At 45.3% G+C, this 18,524-nt stretch overlaps 1 protein-coding gene across 8 annotated transcripts in view; it reads left to right on the forward strand.

The window, feature by feature from the left end:
- Positions 1 to 18,524, forward strand: part of CSNK1G3 (casein kinase 1 gamma 3) — a 406,194-nt gene that overhangs the window by 155,249 nt on the left and 232,421 nt on the right. For all 8 annotated transcript variants that reach the window (XM_078675581.1, XM_078675582.1, XM_078675576.1 and 5 more), the window contains exon 6: positions 16,283 to 16,517. In XM_078675581.1, the coding sequence (XP_078531707.1) occupies positions 16,283 to 16,517 (235 nt within the window). The remainder of the gene's footprint in view (positions 1 to 16,282; positions 16,518 to 18,524) is intronic.

The raw sequence follows: 18,524 nt of genomic DNA on the forward strand, positions 1-18,524 counted from the left end.
GTGACTAGAGTGTGCAAAGTCGATAATCTTATGTCTCAAATTAATTGGAGGAACCAGTCTACTACATCTCATTAAGACTCCATCTACTAAAGACAACTGATCCTTCACAGTCCAGAAGTTCTTCACATAGTCATTGCAATCTTTCTTCAGACACCACCCATCACGAACATATGTAATGACTTGCTGAAGATCAGAATCGGAACTTAACTCACTTATCCACTCATCCTCCGTAATGACACCTTCGGTGACCACACAAACCTTTAAATCTTCTGACAAGTCCTCATCACACAAGGAGAAGTCATCATGTTGTTCAGAGATGGCTTCGCCCGTAAGTCTGGACAAACAGTCGGCTAGTATGTTGTTAGACCCGGGCAAATAAGACACACCAAACTCAAAATCTTGTAGAGCGACAACCCATTTCCTTATCCTGTGTGAGATGCAATCTATGCCTTTTTTTTCAAAAACTTCCTTGAGAGGTTTGTGGTCAGAAATAACAAAAAATCTTTTCCCCCAGACAAATTTCTTTAACTTATGAACTGCCCAATAAACAGCCAGAGCTTCTTTTTCCACCACCGAATAATTTTCTTCGGCACCCCTAAGAGGTCTTGAAATGAAGAGTATGGTGTTGTCAACCTCTTCACCTTTTTGCAACAGAACAGCTCCAATGCCTTTGCAACTGGCATCGGTCATGATATAGGAATCCTTGGTGGGGTCAAAGCTGGCAAGGTTTTGTGCATTATTGAGACAACTCTTGATAAGATTGTATTCTTCACAACAACCTTTGTCCCAAACAAATTCTTGCCCCTTTTTTAGTAAACTTCTCAACTTTTCAGTTTTCTGGGCAAAACCTGGAATAAACTTATTATAAAATTCTGACATCCCAAGAAACTTAACCAACTCATCTTTGTTACTGGGGAATTTTAGATTTGAAATAGCTTCTACCAACGAAGGCTTAGGTTTGATACCAGAGCTGGAAACAAGATGTCCAAGATATTCAATCGTCTCAACCCCCAATTTGCATTTGTCTAATCTAAGCGTGAGACCCGCGTCTTGCAACCTATTCAACACCGCAGATACCCTGTCATCATGTTCTTTAGAGCCAACTCCGTGCACTAAAATGTCGTCTTGATACACCTTGACACCACATAGACCATCTAAAATACCCTCCATCACTCTTTGGAATACTGAGGCCGCAGATATAAGACCAAACGGCATCCTAAGAAATTTAAAAGTCCCAAAGGGAGTGATGAAGGTTGTGAAATCTTGACATGATGGGTGTAATTTTACCTGGTGGTACGCAGAGGAAAGATCTAATGTAGAAAAATGTGTAGCCCCATCTAAAGAAGACAGCATTTCAGTTATGTTCGGGAGGGGATAATGGTCAACGATCACAGCTTTGTTTAACTCTCTCATATCGATGCATAATCTTGCCTCGCCATTGGCTTTGCGGACCATCACTACAGGAGAAACCCATTCTGTACTCTCAATTTCTTCTATCACACCATTGTTTTTTAGTTTGTCGAGCTCAGCCTTCATTTTGTCACGAACCAAAAGTGGGACATTTCTCACTTTTGTCACAATAGGGACAGAGTTTCCTTTTAATTTTATCAAATGTAGGTACTTTTTAAGACATCCCAACTTTTTAGAAAAAACTCCTGGAAATCTTTTCGCCCAACCAGTATGATCTGAGACAACCGCCACATTCACAGGCATTTCTCTCAAACACACAGAGGGAGACTGATTGGGATCAAGATAGACACCAAGGTCTCTTTGATGTTCCCAACTGATGAGGGAGTCGCCTTCCATGGAAACATAAATTTTACCAGCTGTGACTCTCCCTTTGAAGTCAATCGAACCAAGAAAGTACCCTAACAGGCTTATTATTTTGCCACCATACCCTCTAGGGATTAAGTCAGGTTTGAGTAACTTTACTTTGTTACGTAAGTATTTCTCAAAAAACAACCTGGGAATAAGTGTGATCTTGGCGCCTGAATCAAACAATATGTTGACAGAACATCCCTCTATGAGAATATCTTCCATGGGGCCATCAATACCAACTGCGTTCACTTGGCATATAGTTGAATCTGTTTGTTCTGGGTCATAAATATCTACCACACGCACTTTCCTCTGAGCCTTACTGGATCTACAACATTTTGTGAAGTGTCCTCTTTTCTTACAAATAGAACATATGGCCTTCCATCCCGGACAATCTTTGGCATTGGCTAAGTGGCCCACATTTCCACAACGATAACATTTAAAACTAGTGGACTTGACCTCTGAACTGGGATTTTTGTTGTCACTGGAGTTCCTTGAGTTCCCCGTTTCTGATGTGCAAGACTTTAGGGATGAGGGAACTGAGGAGGTCTTTATTTCTTTTATTTCAGTAGACTCTTTTTTCCCTTCTGAGGTGTTCTTACGGATCACCTCAGAGCAAGTATTGGAGTGCTCATGTAACTTAAGAGCAGTAATAACCTCATGTAAACTCGGATTGTCTTTTTGCCAAAGACTATCTTTGGCTTTCTCGAGAGACGAACCAAGCATGAGCTGGTCTCTAAGTCTCTCATCTAACGTACCAGCAAAGGAACACGTAGATGCAAGTTTACGAAGAGACGTAACATATTGTTCTATGGTTTCACTTTGTTTTTGCATTCTTTTACCAAAGTGAAAACGCTCCAAAACCATGCTCAACTTTGGGAGATAGTGGAGGTCCATCTTTCTTATGCATATTTCATATTCATTGAGAGCGTTAGCTTCAGCATCAGGTAAATCAGGTAAATTTTCGAAAACGTCTTGGCCCTCCGAACCTAAACAATGCATAAACAAAGAGGACTTCCTCTCCGCACTGAGAGAAGTACCACACACCCTGGCGTAGTGAGCAAAGACCTTCTTCCACTTGAGCCAAGGAATGGGAGGATCTCCTGGCTCAGAGAGGAAAAACGGAGGAGCTGTGACATTTTGCATGTTTAAACAATGAAAGAACAATGATAGTGCTCTATAAGTAACTTAAGAGGTAACAGTTTAAACAATGAAAGGGCAATGAAGATGCTGTATAAGTGACTTATGAGGTAATGTTACTTCGCTGCTTTTTTTTTTTTTACCAGAACATAGCTTGTAAATAAGGTATCATAAACCATACACGGAAAGCAATGCTGTGCCAGTCAGCAAAAGGAAGACTGGCGATATTACTCTGGAACATAGAAGGAATTCAGGTACAGTCTCGTAACAGTCTCAGGACAGTACAAGCATGGTGCCGATGAAAAAGAAAGTTGTGGCTTACTGCTTGTTGAGTCAATTGCTGGGAATCTGATGCTGTGCCGATCAGCGAAGGGCAGAACCGGCAAGTATGGCGTATGACGTTAAGACGTCAATGCGTGGTGGTGTTGCTTAGAAACTGATGCTGTGCCGATCAGCGAAAAGCAGAACCGGCAAAGATGGCGGATGACGTGATGTCGTCAAGGCGTGTCTGCGTGACTAACGTGGCGTGTCTGTGTGAAGAACGCTGGTTGTTGGTTGCGGAGACTGCAGCGAAGACGGGGAGAGCTCGCGCGTTGCTAGGAGGCGATTCAAAACATGCCGTTGGAGCAGCGACGGTTAGCAGCTTGTTTAGGAAAGAGTAGGGGATGTTTAGCAAGTTTCAATTGACTCGCAAACAATGTCTCAAGTGTTCACACGCAGGGGATCACAGGAAGCCAATGTTCACACGCAGTAATTCACACGAAGCCATATAAAACATGAGCAGAGGTCGATGCTATTACCACACATGAAATATGAACCAGCTGGTTCGATTTGCCAAAATAAAAATGATAATGAACAGTACCTTATGTTGCACTTCTGCTGGTGAGACAGATTTTCAAGGTTTCTTGAGGAGCTTGGTATTGTCACGATGTAGAAGGTTAATCAGAAGTTCCACAGGAAGGAAAAAAAAATATCCGAGGTGTAGATGAGTTGAGGTCCCTAAGCGTAGGTCTGGTCCAATCGTCGCCAAAATGTAGTGTAGACCAATCAATGAAGTCCAGACAGGTAGAGTAGGGTTTGAAGAGGTTTAATGTAGTACATCAGAATAGGGACCTCATCCTCCAGAGACCAGCAGGCAACTGACTCAGGGAAGATGGGGAATCTTGAAAGAGGTACATTCCAGGATGGAACAGGAATGAAACACAGCAGGGTAAGAATAGGGCATACAAGGGAAGTGGAGGATACCACACAGTGATGTACTTAAATCACGAATTCAATGTACGAAACCGCCTATCGTGCACCATTACCCTCATTATTGCTTTGCTACCTTTCTCCTCTAGCTAGTTAATCTAAATTAACGTTTTTGTCAAAAAGGCAATGAGTCGCCCCCAGTGACCAAACAATTTGAAAAAACACTGCCCTTGTACAATCTAGTTATTAACTTTAAAAAGAAACAAATGCATCCCCAGGCCTCCTCCTCAGAAAATGCCTCACTTACTTGGGGGATCCGAAACCCAACCTTGACAGATACCAGTGAGGATAAGGACCCTCACCTGACAGTTACTTTTCAGTTCTAGCTGTGGCCCTTCCTCCTTTGTTGATTGAGACAATGGCACTCCACCAGAGAATGACGATGCAGCATTTGATTTGTGCCATTGCTGATCACTGGCACTTAATTATTAACACCAGCACTTGCCTATGATAGTCTACCACATGGTGGTACTGTCAGCCTATCTTTGAAGAGAGCCCTTCACGATTAAATACACAATTAAAAGTACTTCTAGCACATCCTGACCATTGTTACTGCTTTGCGTGGCCTAGAATTGTCCAAACTGTCACATTTATAGAAGTATGTTGATTATTTGGTAGTGTTTATACTGGTAATGCAACAGTGATGGCAGTTCCAGTCTGTTTTGCAAACTGCATTTGCCTCCCAATCAATGCCTTAGGCCCTGGCATTTGTCTATTTACAAATTAAACACTGGGGCATCTATGTGATGTATGTGAATTATTGGACAAACCAAAATTGAGAACCACGTTACAGGAAACCAAATCATGCAAAGCCAATGTTAAAGAAATGCAATTTTAAGGAACTAAAAATAAATATAAAATAAAACTTATTTAAAAATATTTTCATATTTATAGATAATAAAAACATCAAAATAAATTACATGTTCGAGGAGTTTAGTGGTAATGAGGTTTTTTTGCGTTCAGGCATGGGTGATGTTTAGGAGCGATCGTGGGTTTTTAGGTGTTTGGGATGGGCAGAAATTGGGCGTGGAAAGGGGTTCTTAGATGTGAGTGAAAGGGTGGAGTTTAGGAGTGGTCAGGTTGATTAGGGTTCAAGGAGGGGGTGGAGTTTGGGTATGTGAGCAGTGTTTAGGCTTCAGGTATGGATGTAGTTGAGAGGTCTGGGATGGGTGTAATTAAGGCATGTTGAGACGTTTTTAAGTGCCAGATATGGATGATGTTTAGAAGTTGGGAGGGGGTCAGAGATGGGTGGCGTTTCGGGGTTGTGAGGGGGTCAATGAATTGAAAACATCCAAAGCAATTGTTTGATAATGTTAAAGATAAAAATGTAAATACTGTCCCATGAAGTAAAGCACTGAAAGGAATATCTTTGACAAAAATGTTTCTGCGAGGCAGACCTGCAACCATTGCATTTACACTGTAAAAAAATAAGTTAGCAAAAAACTGTAAAAAATAAATAAATAAATAAATGACATGCTTAGAATTTGTTTATATGAAATGGTAAGTGCCATTCATCTTGTACATTTTCATTATATAGTTAAGGTGAAATGCTTTCTCAGTAATGGCGTTTCTTGAAAGTGTGTTTCAATGAAATCACATTCAGCCCACCTATGGTCTGGAAGCAACTGCCACTTAAGAAGGTTCAAGTAACTGATTATAACGTCCTTAATCAGGCTCAAGTAATTGCAAGAAAGTTTATTTGGAAGATAGCATACTCATTGTCAGCCATATGAAAATCACTCAACAGTAAATATTAAACTCACAAAAACCGCTCAGTCTCGATAAAACTGCCAGCACAATGGGTTGTGGTACTGACCACTTTGAAACAGTATCTGGAGTACTACCATAGGCAGCGGAGTGTACATGATCAATGATGAGCATGACTACAAAGAGTAATAGGAGAGGACACTAGGTTGGGAGGTTATAATGGCAGCCCAGCACTGAGCATCAACTGTGCCCAATCTGCTTTCTGCAGCACCCTGCGTATTAGAGATATGGAAAAATAGGTAGTGTAGCTCGTATTCCCATCATGAAAAAACCTTCCTTTCAGACTCTTGAGTATTCAGTACCCGATTGCATATGACTGTTGCCGAATGGCCCAGATTTTTATTGCATCCGTGCACAGGAGTAATTATACACTTTGCTTCTTGTTCACAACCTGTGCTACTCAGGATGTCAGGACCATGAGTACAACCAGAAGGTTTGGACTGATTCACCAGAGCTAAGAAGACAATAGGGGTTTGCATAGGTGCCCAATGGAATCATTGTAGGATGAGGTGGTGACCGGGCTAGACATGGGATGGGCAACATCAGACATTGAGGCACAAACCATTAACTAAATTGAGATATGATTTGTTACAGACCTTGGAGAAAGGTAAATTTACTATGGGAAGGGAACACATGCATACTCATCCAAGGGTTAAACAAACGGATGGGTAAATATCCGAATTTGGAATTTTACATTTTGAAATTTAGTTTTTTTGCATAGTTAATGAAAATCATTGCGGATTGCCTCAACAACGAATATAAAAACACAAGTATAAGAACAAATTAATTACTCCGGATAAATGTTTATTTAAAAATATATAGAAAACTGCCTGTTCTATATGTACCTACAAAGTGGTATCTATCATACATATAAAAACATATTCCATATATATGACAAAATTACAGGATAATATGGTAATATAAAAACACAAGAGTAAACATGTGTTAAATACCCAATTACAAATTGGTATATGATGTGTGAGAAGACAGCCTATTCTATATATTCCTTCAGAGCCGCCCCATACAGGCGGAAAACCTTATCCATATATTTGCCTAAATTATATGACAATTGTGAATGCTACCCACTTATGTATTGGATCAAGGATTACCTAAAAGTTCTTATTTGCAAGATATTAAAACGTTTTTGTAAAAAGTGTTTGCGTGCATTACTCAATTACAAAGGACATGTATTTTGGTCTCTTTTTTGTACCCACAAAGAAGACGGGTTTCAGGTGGCCAATAATAATTCCATTGTGGGGGGGAGGAGGGGTCATGTCTTTTTTGGGAAAGTTACGTATCCTTCAGCTCATGTGTTTAATTTTATATAATGTGAGTAAGAAGTTTTCAAATATTCCTGGGGAGTTGGATGCACCTAAGTTTTTCTAACCATCCATCCACGGGTCTTAGTAGGAAGCTGATGTGTGTCCTGTGGATGTGAGGTTTGTTTACAACTTACTTGAAGGATACATTAGAAGTTATAGAAGAATACAAAATTTTCTAGCTAACGCACAAGAATTTTAGATTCTATTAAGGACACGGAGGCGAGGATTATGCTTTCTCATTTCTTTACTGCACAAAACAGCAGCCAATGAAAGTGAAACTACAAATGAAAAAAAAAACATTTCCCATGAGGCTTTGAACCACGCCTCTCATACAACAACCAATCACAGTGGCAATAAACCTATATAGTATCGAGGCACTAATCTGGCCTCCTCTTTCTTTGCGCGAACAGTCTCGTTATAGTGAACAAAAGTCTTAACTCTCAACGGAGAAAACAGATCCTTTAGGAATTCCCAACGGAGAAAATCCAGAACCACAAGGAATCATCCTCCATCAGGAAGGGACAGCAGCACCATCCACAGGAGGCAGTTAACTCTTGTTGGAATCGTTTCCTGAAACAGAAAAAGAAGTTTGAGAAAAGAAGCCCACAAAGTATATTTCTCAGAGGGTGGGTACAAAGTTGTTAAACAACATCATCTCAAGACAACTTTACAGTTATATAACTGTCCCAACGGGTGGGATAATCCTCGCCTCCGTGTCCTTAATAGAATCTAAAATTCTTGTTGCGATAGCTAGAAAAATTTGTATTCTATGGCAGGACCGGAGGCTTCTGAATATGCTGGTTCAAAGCTTATCAATCAAGCTCATCAAGCACAGCATCAGAAACATGAGGAATAGGCTTATAATAAAACACCTTAAACGTTGAGTCCGAAGACCAATCAGCCGCTTTGAGGATATCCTCTAAGCGGGACCCTAACAAATAGGCTTTAGAAGCCATCGCACCTCTAGCTGAATGAGCACCATAAGCAGAGATATCAATGCCAGCTTCCGACATGATCCATCTAACCCATCTGGCTAAAGTAGCCGCAGCGACTGGTTTGAAAGGCTTTTGAATAGATATGAGCAATTGGCCCAAAGGATCAACCCTGTGTGTGATAGTACGCTCCTCATAGCATTTGAGACACTGCAACACATAGCTTGCTGTTATGAGGAAAAGCAGGATAGTCCACTGAGCGTGACATGGTCTTAGTTCGTCGTGTGATAACAAAGGAGACACCCTGAGGAGAAAACATCCTACCAGCCAAATCTAAAGCTCTAACATCTGAAACTCTGCGACATGAAATGAGGCACAAAAGCATAGTGAGCTTAGCAGAGAGCTGTTTCAAAGACAAACCACCATTATTGGGCCAGGTTTCCAACAAATTAAGCACCTTTGTAACATCCCACATTGTGGAATACCTGGGCCGAGGAGGGTTGGCCACACGCACACCTCTAAGCAATTTACAAACCAGGGGATGCATCCCCACCGGCTTACCGTCAATGTGGTCGTGACCAGCAGAAATTGCAGACCTGAAATTATTAACCGACCTGTAAGCCTGGCCTGAAGCTGCACGTTCAGATAGAAAATTCAGTACCTCCGTCACATTTGATCCCACGGGATCCACCTGCTTTGAAAGGCACCAACCCACCCACTTCTTCCAAGATGCAGAGTATCGTTTCCGGGTGGAAGGAGCCCACGCTTGTTGCATAAAGCCGGAAGCTTCTCGTGAAAGGCCTGCAAGGCATTCATGTCTCCGGAGAGCGTCCACACCATTAAGGTCAACTGGTTCTGCAGGATCAAGGGATGGCAAGCTCCCACTGGGTCCTGCAGAAGCGTCGGGAAGACTGGGAGCCGGAAAGGGAGATCCACAGATAACTCCAACAGTGTGGGAAACCACGACTGAGTCGACCAGAACAGAGTCACCAACACTATTGACGCCCTCTGCCGACGTACCAACGCCGCCACTCTCGGAATCAGGGCAAACGGAGGAAAAGCATAATTCCTCCGTTGCCCCCAATGGTGAAGGAACGCGTCCGTCCCCATCGCCATTGGATCCGGTCTCCAACTGTAAAACAGGGGAAGATGGGCATTGAGGCGAGAGGCAAACAGGTCTACCTGACAGGGGCCTCGCATAGTCATGATCTGAGAGAACAGCGATGGGTGAGGTCTCCAGTCGCTGAAGTCTCTGAGAAACCGGGAGTTCCAATCCGCCACCTGATTGAATTTCCCCGGAAGGTATTCCGCCACTACCGAGATCTTGCGATCCAGGCAGAAATGCCAAAATTCCTTCGCAATGTGTACCAACATTCGGGACTTCGTCCCCCCTAGTCGGTTGATGTATCTCACCGCGGAGACATTGTCCATCCGGAGGAGTATACAACAATTGCTCTTCAGCGGTGAGACAGACCTGATGGCAAAGGACCCTGCCAACAACTCCAGGCAATTTATGTGAAGTGAGTTCGTCTGCTGACCATCGCCCTCCTGTGGTAAAATCTCCATAGCGAGCGCCCCAGCCCCATTGACTGGCGTCCGATTCGACCACCACATCCGGGGCTGCGCCGAAGATGGCTCGGCCATTCCAGGCTGACATGTGTTCCAGCCACCACTGGAGTTCCTCCCGGGCCTCGGGAGAAGGAGGTATTAGATGATCGTAGTGAAAATTCCTCTGTAAGTAAAAGATTTTCAATCTCTGCAGGGCCCTGTAGTGTAAGGGACCGGGAAAGATGGCTTGGATCGACGAGGCCAGAAGGCCCACAATCCACCCCAACACACGCAAGGAAATCTTCTCCTTGGTCAAGGTGGAGTTTATTTCCCTCTTGATGGACCTGATCTTGTGAAGGGGAAGGAGCAGTTGAGCTGAAACAGAGTCTATCAGGAAACCCAGGAATTCCATCTGTCGATTCGGTATCATCACCAATTTCTTGGTATTGATCACGAATCCCAGATTCTGCAGTAAGGACGTCGTCCACTCCAAGTGAGCAAGAAGAAGAGACCTGTCTTGGGCCAGAACGAGCATGTCGTCCAGGTAAACAATGAGGCGTACTCCCATCTCCCGGAGGCGAGAGATCACAGGTTTGAGAAGCTTGGTGAACACCCAAGGGGCTGAGGACAGACTGAATGGAAGCACCTTGTAACGATACCAACACCCTTTCCAGGGGAACTGCAAGTATTTTTGATGAGATGGGCAGATGGAGACTGTCAGATAGGCATCTTTTAAGTCTAATCGGACCATCCAGTCGTTCTCCAACAGGAGGTCCCGTAAAAGATGGATGCCCTCCATCTTGAAGTGGCGATAAGTCACAAAGGGGTTGAAGTCTCTCAAATTGAGAACTAGGCGTTGACCGCCTCCTTTCTTTTGAACCAGAAAGACATTGCTGCAGAAGCCTTCTGGAATGAAGGGTCCTACCGCAATAGCCCTTTTTGTCAAAAGCTCTTCTAGCTCTGAGTCTATAAAACTCTGTTCGAGATGGGAAAAAAGGAGAGGTTGAGGGGGAGAAGGTTGCAGGGGACATTCCACCATCTCTATCTCGTAGCCCTGGACGGTCTGTAAGACCCAAGCGTCTGCCGTGAGACTCGTCCAATTCATTACAAAGTGACGCAACCTCCCCCCTAGAGGGACCAAAGGACACATTTGACTTACCAGAGGACTGATTGTCGAAGTTTTTGTAGCCTCTGTTGACCCCTCGAATATAGCGGCCCCGGAAGCCGCGGGATCTTGACGGGTAGAAGCCCGCTTGATCTGGTTCCTGTGTATACCCTCTGCCCCGTCGAGGGGCGTAACCACGTTGAGGACTGGCATTCGAGTAGCGGCCGGTCGAGCGTCCTCGGCCACGCCCGGCCCTGTTAGAGACCTGGTGCAACACCCTCTTCAAGGAGGCTTGAGACTTATCCAAGGATGCAAACGTATTGACAAATTTAGCAATGTCTTTTACGAAATTATCCCCGAACAACTGCCCTTCCGCCAAAGGGCCTGACTCCAATGAAGCCAATTCAACCAGTTGGGGGTCAATCCGGAGTAAGACCGACTTCCGTCTCTCAGAAGCTAGAGCGAAGTTTGCGTTCCCCAACATGCAAATGGCTCGCTGCGCCCAACCCGCAAGGACTTCCGGGTGGATGGCGTCACCAGTCTCTTGAGCCTGGAGGGCCAGCTCCAGTATCTTGGCCAGAGGCCCCGAAAGGTCAAGAACCTTGTCCTGGCACGCTCTGAGCGCGCGATCAATGCCCTTTTTGGGGTCTTTCTTGTATTTTTTGAGGAAAGTAGTCATGGAAGGGTCGATATCTGGAGTAATGGCCACCTTGTGGGCCAGGTCGGGACGGGGACACTCGGACTTAAGGCGCGCTCTCACCTCTTTATCAAAACCTTTACGCAGATGCGTCTCCAGGTAGGCCGCCACAGCAGGGGGAGGGACCCAATAAGAGGACCTAGGATGTACAATGTCCGTTGGGTCAAAGGAGAAGGGCGAGGGAGTAACAGGAGGGGAGGCATGTTTGCGTTTCTTAGAACGCTTGCGGGGCGCAGCGTCAGAAGAATCTGTGTCCGTATCTGTGTCGGTGGTGTCCTTGGGAGGGGGGGGGGAGGGGGGGAGGGGGGAGGGGGGGGGCGGGACGGCAAGGCCTTGTCGCCAGCGGCAGACTCTTTAGATTTACAAAGCTTATCATAGGACTGGGCGTGGGGCCAGGACGGGTCAAGAGCCTTCTTCTTACGGAGAGGGGGATGGGAAGGATCTTGGTCAGGAAGAGGCAGAGGCTTACCAGGGACCAGCAGTTCCATTTTTTTTGGCCAGTGGAAGCAGGGCTGAGGAAAGGGCCCTATCAAGCTTAGCGTCCAGTTTCTTGTCAATCAAATCTTCCATAGATTCCTCCTCGTAATATTCAGTATTGCCCTGGTACTCGTACGCAGTGCCCTCCTCGTCGCAGTACTCAGTATCTGCCATCATCATAAGGGACTGAATAATCCCACTCCAAATCCCCAGAGGGAAGCAGAATTGCCAGCCCAACAAAGGGCGTCAAGCAGGGGAAGTGCCAGGCGTAGGAGCCGGAAATACCAAAGAATAATATAGCATAAAGTCCAATTCTAGGACTAATGGAGGGAAAACAACCCAAATCAGGAGTGAAAAGGGTTTCCAAAAATTACCCTACTTCCTCTGTCACTGGGAAGTTAGGGGTTAATGTATCAGACCTCCGATAGTGAACTGGGGGGAAAACGCTGCCCTTTAGGTCAAAAAACGGCCCTCGGCTCCTGGCCAAACTGCGTGTTGTCCCCTTTCAGCCGGGGCTAAGGCGTCTTAATCGGCACGATAGAGGCTGCGCACGCGCACTGTGTGCGTGAGCCCCTGCAGACGCACGCCGGGCCCCAGACGGGCTCCCGCGTGCGCCTCCTCCCCGAGGGGGGGACCAAGTCCCTCCAAATCGCAACCGCGATTGACAGCGGCAGGCGCCGCAGGCAGCAAGCGGGGACGGGGAAACCTATGAGCGCTACACGCGCTCCATCGAGAAGTAAGGGGACACGGAGCGGGCCGAGCAGCACCGCACCGAAACCGGGGGAAGGCGAGGGAGGGGGTAGAGAGGAACGGACCAACAGCACCGCTCCGAGAACTGGGAGAAGAGACGCCGAAAGCGGCGGGAACCCTTTAGCTGTCAGAGCGCCACAGCGCGTTAGATATAACACAGGCACAATGCGTAATAATAAAACAGAAAATCCTATGAATCAGCGCATAGCACTCACAATCCGAAATAAAGCATAAGCCAGAGGCGAATATGCACTTTCAGTCATACAAACATATAAGAGTAAGGAGCCAAAACTTTGCTTGGCAGCTCGTGAGGAGAGCTGCACAGCCCCACACTTCCAGCCTTACCGCCATCCTTCAGCCCACCGAGCGCCGTGAGGGGAACGGCCGGGCAGGCAACCACAGCTCCCAGCTCACAGGACTCCATTTCCCAGGTGCCCCGGTGGCAGAGGCGCACCTGGGACGTTGCAGGCTGCGCCCGGAGGCGCCTACAAACACCGGAGCGCCGATAGCTCCGTGGGGGACAAAACTTTGCTTGGCAGCTCGTGAGGAGAGCTGCACAGCCCCACACTTCCAGCCTTACCGCCATCCTTCAGCCCACCGAGCGCCGTGAGGGGAACGGCCGGGCAGGCAACCACAGCTCCCAGCTCACAGGACTCCATTTCCCAGGTGCCCCGGTGGCAGAGGCGCACCTGGGACGTTGCAGGCTGCGCCCGGAGGCGCCTACAAACACCGGAGCGCCGATAGCTCCGTGGGGGACAAAACTTTGCTTGGCAGCTCGTGAGGAGAGCTGCACAGCCCCACACTTCCAGCCTTACCGCCATCCTTCAGCCCACCGAGCGCCGTGAGGGGAACGGCCGGGCAGGCAACCACAGCTCCCAGCTCACAGGACTCCATTTCCCAGGTGCCCCGGTGGCAGAGGCGCACCTGGGACGTTGCAGGCTGCGCCCAGAGGCGCCTACAAACACCGAAACGCCTCCTGTCCCGCGGGACAGCGCGCGGGATGTGCCGGGAGAAGCCCGGGACAAGGGCGGGCCCTCTACGGCCCTCAAAGGCCGGATAAGGACGGGACGGGCCACCCCCCTTGGCTGCTACATTGTAGGTCATTAAGAAGGTAAAGACCTTTACTCATCCATCTGTCTCTATATTTATGGTCTTGCTGACATACCGCTGCCCTACATCCCTTTATCATCATGACTTCTAAAGTGGATTACTTAGCCAGCGTAGCAGGTACAGACCAAAAGTTCTCTTGGTTAGACGAGTTAAACACCTTATGTCAAACCACCTACGCTATACCAGAAACTCCCCTTCCGCCTAAAAGCGATAATATACAATCGGTTAAGGTCACACTCATAGAGTACCCCACTTTATCCAACAAAACTTGCAGTCTGAACAATTCAGGTAATCATACACCGTGCCCAAGCTCACTCACTGTTAACTCCCCAATAATTTCACCGACTGTTGAGCTCCCAGATGCCTTAACCCCCCCTCCACACCTGCATATACTTCCGCTCATTGAACAACTGCTTAGTTCTCTGATAGCCCCGTTGTTGGAAAAAATTAACTTGTTAGGGGAGAGGCTCATTGGAATAGAGTCAGCCATCAAGTCAAACCTGTTGGCTGACAAATGCAGTGACACACACAACTGCCTAAAGTCACCTCCCACTCATCAAGGCTCTAAACCATCTCTGCGGGATACAAGCTGCCAAATACAATTAACTGGCCCTAGTACAGTAGGGCAAAAAGTAACTAAACAACCTCCCAAAGCCTCCTCTCCCCAGTTGACCGCACCTAGAGTGGTTCATAACAAGGCTAACTCTATCCATTTACCACCGGAGGCGGCCCCATACGTGTGCATTCTTGCGGGGGTCCCTACACTTCCACCTGGAAAAACTGAGAGTCAACATGACTTAGTTAATAAAACCAAATTTTGGCTGTCAAAAAATAGGCCACTGCCTCGTCACTTATATGGAACAATAAGGAGCGTTAGGAGGGTGGACTGGCTGGGTTCCCTTTCTAAGGATATTCCTGGGGACCTGGTACTCGTGAGATTTAGAGCCAGAAACATTGTCCCTTACCTGAAAACCTGGCCGCCTCAAGAGAGAGACGGCCCAATATCTATATGGGACTTATATGACTTTTATCCCTCAATTCCTTGTTTTCCCCTTTTTCAGAAATCACACCTTACATGGTCGAACTCATAAAATACATCAGGACCTTCCTGGGAAACACTTGGACTTGTAATAACTAACTTTAACCCCTATGTTACCATCTGTATTTGGTTGTTTGTAATGCTGTATATACTGATGACATTCTTAAATGCTCCTTATTTTGCTTATTGTATTTTTTAGCTGACAAATTGAGGGTTTTAGATTGTACTGGTATGTTCCTTAAAATTATTGATATTTTTTAATTTATTCCTATGTATGCTTATATGATATTTCTTTTTGAATATCGAATAAAGCTTATTTTGAATCTTTGAATCTTTGAGTAAGGAGCACTTATCTGGGCTGCGGAGCAGCAAAGAAAGAGGAGGCCAGATTAGTGCCTCGATACTATATATGTTTATTGCCACTGTGATTGGTTGTTGTATGAGAGGCGTGGTTCAAAGCCTCATGGGAAATGTTGTTTTTTACATTTGTAGTTTCACTTTCATTGGCTGCTGTTTTGTGCAGTAAAGAAATGAGAAAGCATAATCAGAAGCCTCCGGTCCTGCCATAGAATCCCAAAAGGATGTAAACCCTAAAGGCAGCAGGGCAGAAAAAAAGATAGTCTCGCCATGGTTTGGCTTTTGATAGTTTCAAATTCAGCCCATTAAGTGAAAAGTCAAGGATCTTTTTTGTCGCTTTTGGTACATTTTTATAACATCTAACGAAATCTCTCTGGTGTCAAAACGTATACTTTACAAGCCCGAATTCAAAGTGAATCTGAGACTAAGCATTGTCTAGTTGCAATCTAAATAGACGCATACAAATGTTTGCTTGTATACAGTAATTTTGAGTCGCGTCCTCACATTGTCTCAGAGCCGCTACTGGGTGTAGGCATCAATTTGGTGACAATTATCATAGGGATACCAGCAAGTGATGGACTACACAGCTTGGTTTGCAATGATTTGAATGTTAATAGAATAGATTGTGCTTTCTGCTTTAGGGCTTGAAAGTGTGATTATAGTTGTACGATTCAAAAGTGGTTAAACCATTTAATAAATTGTGATAACTCCTAAATAAATTAGTAAGAATTGTTAAAAAAAAATTTTTTAAATCTGTTTTCATCAACGATTGGTGTATTAGCAGACATTAAACGAAAACTGTATTTCTATCTAGACATTTTACATAGAATTGAGTATTATCACGATAATAGGGAACTGAATTAACATATTATATTTTCATTGTATATGCTTCACGAGGTTGCATGTGGCTTTTATTGTCTTAAATGTTCCCGTTTTCTTCCGCCTATAAACAATTGTTTCTTTTTTATAAAGATTTCTCGCATGGAATATGTCCACTCGAAGAACTTAATATACAGAGATGTGAAACCTGAGAATTTTCTAATAGGGCGACCAGGAAACAAAACCCAGCAGATTATACATATAATTGATTTTGGCTTGGCAAAAGAGTACATAGACCCAGAGACCAAGAAGCACATACCATACCGGGAGCATAAAAGCCTTACTGGAACTGCTAGATACATGAGTATTAACACACATTTAGGAAAAGGTAGGTGTGTATGTCGTATGCATTATGACAGCAGTGTAATTTAGTATCTCACTGTTTAAGTGCATATTTTTTGTAAATGCTCAAGGTGTGTTAAGTATATATTGTTTGCTCTTCTGTTTGCATTGTGAACGTAATCTTAAAGCAGATTTCCATATTCTAAATCTAGCAGGCTTGTTTTTTCTAATTTCTGCTCTTGGCCCATAATATACCTGCTACCTTCTTGCTAGCTAACAGCAGTCTACATATTTATATGTTATTATTCATGCGTGTTGTTCAGTGTTTTTTGCCCTACGATACGTCTGACTTTAGGAGAAATATTCTTGAACATTTTTCCTTTTAGTGACATTTGTGTGTTCTTAATGTCAAATTCTACCTTCAAGATTCTTCATTTTCGAGGCATATTATGCACATGGAGCCCATTTTACGAAATATTTTCTGTATTATGAAAGTATTCAAAAAGCTATAAGATTTTTACAGCCATTTTTAATACGTTTTTAAATCCGCTTTTTTGTTTATTCTTTGAAATGTCATCTAATACAACTGTGTTCTTTTTTTATTTTTTTTAATTTTATTTTAAATTGTGACAGGCCTCAGCATATTACACGTTTGAGAAACACAGCCGCTTAGCTCACATCCCGGAGGTCGGGCGGCGTAGTATGCTAAGCAACCCAGTCTGCAAAAGTATGCTAAGCACCCCAGTCTGCAAAAGCACAAGGCAGCATAAAGTAAAAACTTTTATACAAACTCAACAACAAAAGATGCCCAGCTTACAGCTGCGAACCCCGTGTAGCAATGGCGCTATCCTGTACAACTACTATGTGCTGATTGGCCATGAGCTGGTCAGTACCCTCTGACATGCTGTCAACCTCCACTCCCGGGGGCACCAGAACCCCGCGAATCTAAGCCTCCAGTGTCCGAAACAGCAAGCACATGCGGCCCAGCAGCACCACCTTCCACGCTGTCCTCGCCCCCCTCCTCTGTCGCAGCCAGTCGGTTTTTATACTCCGTGTATAACCCCCAGAAGTTTTTGGGCCTGCTTTTCAGTGGTAAAAGGTCGCTATAATTCTCTGATTGTGTGCAACAATAGGACAAATCCCCATCCCAGTGTTCCAACTTCGGTAACGGACCCCTCATCCAACATATAGCCAGCCTCCGTTTCGCCAGCAACATGCCCATGTCCACTAAGCGTCTCTGCGCTTTCGGCAATCTCCTAGAGTATCCCAGCAGGGCAAGGGCAGGGCACATGGGGAGCTCCTCTTCTAATATTTTGCCTAGAATCCGGAACACTGCCTCCCAGAACTTGCGCCCTTCCGGGCAGTCCCAGGCCAAGTGATAGAATCCAGCCTCTCCAATGCCGCATCTGTCACAAGTAGCATCACTACGGAGTCCGAATCTGCATAATCGTTTCGGAGTATGGTAGACTCTATTGATAAATTTAAAATTTATTAATCTGTGTCTACCATTCAGGGAGATACGCTTAGTGTTGGTGCAACAGTAGTGCCACATTTCGTCGTGTACGTCCATCTCCAAATCACGTTGTCTCTCAAGGCGTGCCTTACTATACCCTGATGCTCTACCTGTGACCGTCATCCTATAGGGGGCAGACACTAATTTTGTCGGGTAGGACGTTTTGATCACATGTGTGAGTTCATGCACTTCGGGTGGCTCCGTGAGATCATCCCCTAGGTGCCCATGCCATGCCTCCTGGACCCGGTAGTATTGATAGCGTTGTAGTGCAGTTGGTGCAGCCTCCGGCGGGACCACATCAGCCAACGGTTTAAGTGTACCGTCCTCAAACATGTCACCAGCCGTTGTTATGCCTAAGTCAGTCAGGGCCAAGATGACCCCTTTTTCCGTGCACGGCGCGAGCCAAGACCACCATTCGATGGGCATTATCGGGGAGTACAAAAGCGCCCCAGCATAATACTGCAGGATCACCTGCCACGCATGACGAGGCGAGTTTAATGAGTCTAAAAATCCTGTGCGTCTGTCGACTGTGTCGAATAT

Source organism: Lissotriton helveticus, chromosome 2_1 (genome assembly GCF_964261635.1).
Source record: "Lissotriton helveticus chromosome 2_1, aLisHel1.1, whole genome shotgun sequence".
Classification (NCBI taxonomy): domain Eukaryota; kingdom Metazoa; phylum Chordata; class Amphibia; order Caudata; family Salamandridae; genus Lissotriton; species Lissotriton helveticus.